The sequence below is a fragment of the Psammomys obesus genome, unplaced genomic scaffold (genome assembly GCF_907164565.1).
Source record: "Psammomys obesus unplaced genomic scaffold, mPsaObe1.curated_primary_1811, whole genome shotgun sequence".
NCBI lineage: Eukaryota > Metazoa > Chordata > Mammalia > Rodentia > Muridae > Psammomys > Psammomys obesus.
The window spans coordinates 1,415,872-1,424,582 of NW_026592481.1; the positions used below are offsets into that span (position 1 = coordinate 1,415,872).

Below are 8,711 nucleotides of genomic sequence, written 5' to 3' on the forward strand. Positions count from 1 at the left end.
ACACACACACACACACACACACACACACACACACACACACACACATACACACACACACACACAAATTATCTTTGCACAACTATTAAGGATTAGAGGATAGGATTATTTTCAGAGAATACCACAGAATGGAATTCATGTTGAGACTCATGAATTTTTTCTTTTATTCTCTCCTTCCCTCCCTCCCTTCCTCCTTTTGTTTCTTTTTCTCTTTCCCTTCACTTTTTTATCCACCCACTCAATCAATTTATGAGAAAGCCAGCACTGTGGAACCCTTCTAGTTTACAGCCTTCAGAGCATGGGGCTCCCTCAACTGCCTCTGTCTAAAGCAAGTGTTAAAAATCACTTTTAGGGAGGAGTGAAAGAAGCAGGGGAAAAGATGGAGGGAGGGAGTTCAGTGAAGGCATTATAGCCTGTTGGTGAACCTGTCCTTGGATGGGACTGGGTGTTCCAGAGGTGATGGCAGCCTAGCTGTAGAAGGGTGGAGAGGCACATGAAAGAAGGGAGGAGTGAATAGACCTTGATGGAAGCTTTTGAATTTGAATTGGACCTTTGGCTAAGCTGATAGACCATTGAATGGTGTGGTAATGTGATTTGTAATAAGTAAAACGCCCTAAGGGTTGCTCAAGTGTTGTGAATAGGGAAGTCGCTGTTTATAGATTGAGACCTTACTAGAAATTCCCTTAATAGATTTATAGCCAAATAGCTGCTTTTCACATAGTTTGAAGTATTTCTCATCATAGGGTAGTCTCTGAAAAATGTAGACTTCATGGATATCAAACCTCCATTTCATAACAAAAAGAAAATTTCAAGACCAAGGATGTAGCCCACTCTTTCATAAGCACACTTTTTTAAAAATCACAGACTTCCTGCCATGTCAGCTTCAGGTTCGATACTAATAGAATAAATTAATATATACTTTAAGTAAATAGGCACTTCTCAATTACTATGGAGCACAAGACATTAAACTGTGAGTAAACTTCAACCTCACATCTCCTTGATTTCTATAAACTCCAGAGTGGAAAACTATTTCTGCAAAGAGCACTTTAGACTCTGTAGGTCATACAATAATACAGGATAACCATACTACAATCCACAGACCTAAAGAAGCTAAATAACAAGGAAGAATCTAGGAAGGATGCATAATTCTTGTTCAGAAGGAAAAAATAGAATAGACACCAGAAGCAGTTGAAGAGAGGGAACAGCACTGGAGCCTGCCCTACATGTCCTCTAAAAGACTCCGCCCAGTAGGGGATCTAAGCAGATGCAGAAACTCACAGCAAAACTTTGGGCAGAGTGCACAGAGTTTGAGTGGGGGAGTAGTAGGACCCAGAGTGGACAGGAGCTCCATAAGGAGACCAACAAAGCCAAAAAAAAAATCTGGACCCAGGAGGCCTGCAGTGATTGAGGTACCAAGGAAGTACTATTCATGGAGAGGACCTAGTTCCCCTGCTCAGATGTAACCTATAGGTAGCTCAGTTTCCATGTGGGTTCCCTAGTAAAGGGAGTAGTGGTTGTCTCTGACATGGACTCCCATGCCTGCTCTTTAATTACTATCCCCTGAAGGGGCAGCCTTGCCAGGCCACAGAGGAAGAAGATGCAGGCAGTTCTGATGAGACTTGTTGGTAGGGAAGGAGAGCTCCCTCTTTGTGAGGATTAGGGAGAGGGGGTGGAAGGGGGAAAGTGGAAGGAAGGGGGACTAGGATACTAGAAAGGAGGGGACAATAATTGGGATGTGAAGAGAATAAATTATAAATTAAATTAAATAAAATTAAATTTAAATAAAAAACCCATTCACTTCATTGACTAGTTGACCACTATAGTTCAAAAGCATCTGTAGGCACACACAAGAGCACTATTTTGTGAGCATGTAAATTTGAACTTAACTTCAAGGTATCCTGGATTCATAATTTTCCCTTGATATGTTTCAATTATTTGTTTTCTAGTAGTACTGAGGGTTGAACCTAATGCCTTACACGTGCCAGGCAAGTACTCTATTAGTGAACTGCATTTGTCTCTAGTAAAAAATCCCCCATCCATCCATTCTCACATGAGCAACACTAAGTGGGTTTCACATAGAAAAAATAAATATACAAGAAGGAAAGAGACTTGGGGAGATGAGTTTCACTAGAGAGGGAGAGAGAAGAGAAAGGACACTGGAGGGGTGAAAGTGGCTAAAATTCATTATACACATGTATGAAACCATAAAGAACTTGCAAAAACATGCAAATTATTTTGGATTTACAAAAATGACTCCTTGAATATGGCCACAGTTCTCCAAACTCAGCCATAAACTTTTGTGAAATTATGAGACAGAAATAATCTATTTTTGAGGTGCAAAGAGGCTACCTGATTAATCTCGAATGATGGTTTTTAATTCTACCAAGAGCTTCCAATTTTTAAAATAATAATATTTAATTAATGTACTAAATACCTTGTTGCTCCTTTTATTTAACCACTAAAAACAGTAGCTGTAACAAAAAGTAAATTATTTCACTTTTAAATCAACTACTTAGCTACTATAATCAGTTTGGATTTTTTTTTCTTCTAATGTTGATGGATCTCCCATCTATTTCATATAGTGAGGAACATGTTAGTAATAGCCAGGTCTTTTCCAGAGGAGAGATTTGGGTTTAAAACCTTAGTCTGCTATGTAATAACTCTGGCTTTCAGGTATCACTTTACCTATAACTGCCCAAAACCAGTTATAACAGTAGCTCAAGAGATGGCTCAGTTGTTAAGAGCACGTCCTGCAGAGTTCTCTTCACAGCACCTACACCAGATGGTTCACAACTACCTATAACTCTAGTTCCAGTGGGTTCCCTAGTCCTGAAAAGACACCCGCATCCACATAGTGTACATAGACTCACATGGTCACAAAGGCACATACTCACACACGCCTACATGGCACACACATTCACATAAGTACATATGTACATATGTACATATAAGTACATAACGCTTAAATAAAATAAATCTTTTAAATGGTTATAATTCCATAACCATAGATCATCCAGTGTTTAGTAAGCATTCAGCACTTGTCTAGTGTGTGCATGAAAAACACCAGAAAATATAAAGTCCTTACTGATTCCTACTTTGCTTTTTCTGTCATTTAACATGACACTGTATCTTCTTAAATCATTCAATACTCTTTCTTCGAAATCTGATTTGATGGTTCTGTACCATTTTATTTAATAAGTATCCCACAGTATAGAAACCTTTTTTTCTCATGAGTCATGAGATGTTTTCTTTATCTAGTTGCATATACCATTTTGCGAAATAGTTCACCACCCATGTGGTCAACTTTACCTAGAGTTTCTAGAAGTGGAATTTCCAGATTAAAGCATATGACATTACTATTCCCAAGGCTGGATATTTTCTTTTTTCTTTTGGGTCTTTTGTACTTCTTTTTGAAAATTGTTATTTTTTTTTTCTTTTCATGCCCTAGTATACAGATTTCCCCTTAGTTTGGGCCGTTTATACTTCTTTTTGAAAAGTGCTTTTATGGCTTTTCATGTACAAGTACACTGATTTCCCTTTAGTTCTTAAGTAGAATTATATCACAATGAAGCTCACATTTGTTGAGTGTCACTGGGTAAAAGTGCATGTTAGGCTTGGTATTGGAAGAACAGAGCAGTCTTAGAGGCCCAGCTTCAAGAGCTGGGATGCAGGGACAATGTCCTCAAGCTTTTTTACCTGTTCAGCCTCAGTTTCCTTATTTGTATGTAGACCAGCTTTGAAGTTAAAACAAGCACAAGGCTTGACTTACAGTGAGTGGTCTATGAATTGAATTGTCTTTTTCACCATCCTCCTAGTATCCTCCTTTAGAGGGGCAAAGACATATGTGGGCATGTGTGTACATTAAAACAGACATCTGGGTTTATAGGAAATGAAACTCAAAGCAGTTGCTTCCTTTGTAACAGAGTGGTCTCACGGGTAATGCATTATTAGACCTTAGAAATTGAGTTTGAGGCCAATGTGATGATCTGGAAATCAAAGTGTGCTGCCAAGAAACACTCTATTGAGTCTAGTGTGGGTGAAAAAAAATCATTTCGGAAGAAGCTCTTCCAGATTTGGATTTACTCTGCCTAATTACCACTGGCAAAGTTTTTGAACAAATGTATGGAGCTTTACTGTGGCTCTGTAGGATGACTATGAAGAGATCATAATGCTCATATGGTTAAAGAAAGTAAATTTCAGAAGTCTGTGCTGAAATGTACATGGTCTCCCAAATAAACATGGTCAGACTCTCCTTGACTGAATTTCAGCCAGGCTTCTCTATGCCTTAGGCCTTGGTGTGGGGGCTTTGTGCCATCTTTGTTTGACCTAGCTTAAGCAGGGATCTCACTAAGTTATTTTGTTGAAAATCCTATGTTGGTTTATGATAACTCCCTGACCCCCAACATGGAGCTACAACTTTCATGCCCTAGCCCCCATTTTGTCTAATGGCATCCCTCACTCTACTCAGCTCCAAGGAAATGTTACACCATACTGGCCTGCCTCCAACAATAATTCTGTCAGGCCGCTTTAGCTAGATCCCTCCCCCACCCTTCACCCCCTCACCCCCATGTCCCTACACCCCCACACCCTCACACCCACGTGCCTGGAGTTTCCTCTTAGTAATTTTCCATCCACCCACACTTTGCTTTAAATCACATTTGTTCTGGTTGTGCTCAGAACTGAGTCCAAAGTGCATCCTGAGGGCTCTTCCCTTGCTGTGCTCCTCCAGATAATCCAATTTCATCTAATTGTGGGCTCTGGGCATCTTTGACTGCAGTAGAGTATGGGGTCCCCCAAATCCCAGTTCTATATATACCCTGGCTCCATCCTTTCTGATAGCAACACACAATAGGAAAAGCATTAAGTCACTCCAGGAACCTGTGTGGTTTTAAAGCTCAGACTGGAGAATCAAAATAAAATAAAATAAGATAAAATCCTTAATTGAAACATCCATTCTTGCTCACTACAGTATGTATTTAGCTTACATAGGAAGGAAGTTGGACAGAACAAACATTGACTAATCTGAAATTATGAAATACTACCTTGACTCATCTTTATCATAAATTATCACAAAGCAGTTTCTCCTTGGAGACATCGCCATCCCTGAACAATTCCTAAATATTATTCTTGCCAACTGAGTGCAGTTCTTAGCACAAAGACTATCAAAGACAAAGTAAGACTTCATAAGCGGTTCTTACCATTTTTAGTTTTCTTTCAAAATGGTATGGAGAAGTCTGGAGGAGGAGAATGGAGCCTGAGGTAGACGAGGATCAGCCTGAGATGGATCCAGTGGCATCTGCTGTGAGAAAGAGAGACATCCATCGTGACACTTAAAAGGGAACAACAGTATTGTAGCTTAAAGATACACTGTCAACTTTGTTTTATAACATGTGTTGTTGACAATACTTATAGTATTTATAAGTATTTCATCAAAGTTAGATACAAGAAGGACAGACTCCAATAAACTATTTCTAATCTTACTGAAAGTCTGACTTCTAGGAATTGACATTTTAGACTACAACAGTATTTTCTTTTCATCCTAAAACATTTTTGCAGTATGATTCGGATTCCCTCTCTTCCCTTCCCCACTCCCTTGCAACAACACATAAGTATACTTACTGAAATTATCCAAATGTCTCCCAATGCTTAAAATACCTTTCTTGACGGCATGGAGTGGTTTTATAAGTGGAGTCCTCTGAGACAGAGGGAAGGCAACAGGAAGCACAGACTCACAGAACCTCTGAGCTGCAGGCCCTGGGCTTTCCAAGTACGAAATTGAAGCTAGGTAGCAGGAGGGGGACAGGAAAGAGCATGACTACTTAAGCCACCCCACACATGAGGTTTGCAGAAACACTAAGTTCCTCTTATTTCTATCACCAGACTTGAGGCAACATCTGTAAATCCAAACAACCTCATATACCGGTCTTTACTTTTTTTTTATAACAAGGACTTTAAACTTTGTCACTATTGAGTGTGTGTGTGTGTGTGCTATCTGTGAAGGTACATTTGTGTGAAGAGGCTAGGGAAGGACTTCAGGCATCCCATTCTACCACTCTCCACCTTATCCTTTTGAGGCAGTCTTGTACTGAATTTGAAGCTAGACTGGGGTCAGCTAATTGTAGAAATCCTCCTGTCTGCATCCTCACAGTGCTGAGATTAGAGTGGTTATGCCATAATCACTATATTACTAGGGTTCTGGAGATTCAAACTCAGTTCTTTACACTTGTTGTGCAAGTGCTGAGCCACTGAGTCATCTCCTTAGTTCACTACTGACATTAACTGCATCATTCTTTTTTATACTAGAGGCTATTTGGTGGCATTCTCTCAATAGATACCTATCTCACTAGATACCAATAGCACCGTCTTCTACATGTGACAGTCACAGATGTCTCCATAGATTCTAAGCTATGCCCTGAAAAGTTATGTGTTTTAGGTTGAGAAACATTGCTTTATAGACATTTTCTAAACAAATCTAAATTTGTCTTGCTTTGTCTTTGGCACAGTTTGAAGAGATACTGGTTTTTGAATGGTAGAAAAGCTACCATTTAGGTCATTCACTTTGGGTTCCAAGTCAGCCATATTTGCAGTCTAGAGTAATAGCAAGAAAGATTTGTTTCTCAAAGTGTGGTCCCCGAAAGAAGTATTCCTTCTTTACTGATTATACAGGCCTTTGGTGGATACACTTAAATTTATTGTAGCTCTGTTTACAGTTATTTAATATACCTATTTCATCAAGGAATAAGATACAGAGATTAGCATGTAAAGATAAGCTAATAATGACCAGGGTTAATATGCTGGCCTGAAGGCTTGTTATGTTATGCTATGCTGTGATGTGATGTGATGTTATGTTATAACATGGAGTTGTAATTGTTTCATATTTTGTCGTTAAATAATGAAAATAATACTGTAAATGACTTCAATTATTTTAAATTTACTTATTTTACTTTATGTGTATTATTGTTTTGCTCAAATGCAGAATGTCTGTCTATCATTTGCCTGCTTTGTACCTGAGGAAGTCAGAAGAGGGCATTGAAGCCTTTGGAACTGAGGTTGTCCTCGTGAGTTGTGATGAGGAACCAAGTTGTTTTGTTCAAGCAACTGGAACCAGAAGTCAAGATCTTGAGACCAAGGATTTAAATACACTTTCTTCCTCATTTGTTGTAGCGTGCCGGTAGTACCAGAAATAAACTTACCATGGAAACAACCCAGATGGCACCCTCTGCTTCTGCTTTTTATGAATAATGGTGAACATTAATAGAACTTAGAGGAATTCAAGTTTTCTTTAGGTGACTATGGCTTCTAACAAGGGGTCAGAGGAAGTCTGCATTTGATTGCTTCCAATTCTGAATTAGTGAAAAGCAAAGTAGGCACTAAAAGTAAAAATCAACCAGTTCATGCATATCTGAATGATATGCATGTGACAATATGCCCAGTGTTCCCTTCCTTTGATCCACTTTCTAATTCATGGTTATATAAAACTTATAAATCCCAGGTAACCAATAATGCCTGTGAAAACAATGAATCATGTCACCTGAAACAAGCAGCAATATAACAAGAAGTTCTTCTAGAACTGGAGTTATGGATAGTTGTGAGCTGTCATGTAGGTGCTGGGAATTAGTCATTGGTCTACTATAAGAACAGGTGCTTTTAACCACTAAGCCATCTCTCCAGTACTTGAAGCACATTTCTCATTGCTTATTTCTTACAAATACTGGAATTGGTACAAGAAGAGCATTGGACTTGATTCACACCACACAGCAAATTATATCCATGCAAATAATAATACAATCCCCCTTATCCAAGTACTCTGTTGAGAAAACAATACATGAAAATTAACAGCCTTCTTATACAGAAACAACAAGTAATCTAAACTGGTTCTGGAAGGGGAGAAGCCATTGAAACAACAGAATTGAAAGTGTGTGTGTGTGTGGGGGGGGAATGACATGAAATTCAAGGAATTAGTTCTTGTGACAAATAAGGTGCTTACAGCACTACATACTTACCCTTTGGGCCCAGAACAATCTTCCAGTCTTTTGATATGGCTTTGGGGTGGGGAGTTGGAGCCTGCACTGTACAAATGACAACACCTTGTTAGCTGCTGCCTTCTGGTTGGGTTTCAGCAGAAGAGAGTTGTACATTGGAGGGTAGAGTAGAGCCCCTCTGCCTGTGGTTTCTTCCCTCTATTTGGCTGGGATTGGTTGTAACTCTTACCTATTGAGGTTTTTGTCCATCCTGTGATGCTGTCCCTATCGAATTCTAGTAATTGCTCCTTGTGCTTGCCACTTTAGACTCTAACTGGGAATGCTCTTTCCCTAAATGCTGTGTCACCCACTCTGATTTCCTTTAATCTAGTCCAAATATACACTCACTAAGATGAACTCATCAGTTTCTAAGACGAACATGATGTCAATTTCCTGTTAGGTCTGTGGAAGCTGCAAACACATAAGTGGCAGGATATATACTAGCCACAGCACTGCAAAAACAAACATTCAAACAAAAAGACATTTTGTTTAAATTGATTTGTAGTTGTGAAATCTCAATCAAATACCAATAGGATTTCATGAGACATTTGCCAGATTGACTTGAAATGGAGGCATTTTGGGAATCACATCTCTTTATTTATTCAATAATATGAGGCAACATTATCCGTGAATGCCCTCTTCTTTTGAATAATGAAGAGCATGTTACTGAATGCTCTGCATTGACAAGTCTGA

General features: G+C 39.0%; 1 protein-coding gene across 1 annotated transcript in view; it reads right to left on the reverse strand.

Annotated features, from left to right (window-relative positions):
* The window catches only part of Tlr7 (toll like receptor 7), a 30,097-nt gene extending 24,348 nt beyond the window's left edge, over nt 1-5,749 (reverse strand). Inside the window, exons 1-2 of the mRNA XM_055613338.1 lie at nt 5,617-5,749; nt 5,196-5,296 (exon numbers count right to left, since the gene is read on the reverse strand). Of these exons, the coding sequence (XP_055469313.1) occupies nt 5,196-5,198 (3 nt within the window). The 5' untranslated portion in view covers nt 5,199-5,296; nt 5,617-5,749. The remainder of the gene's footprint in view (nt 1-5,195; nt 5,297-5,616) is intronic.
* Between the last annotated feature and the right edge of the window lie 2,962 nt (nt 5,750-8,711).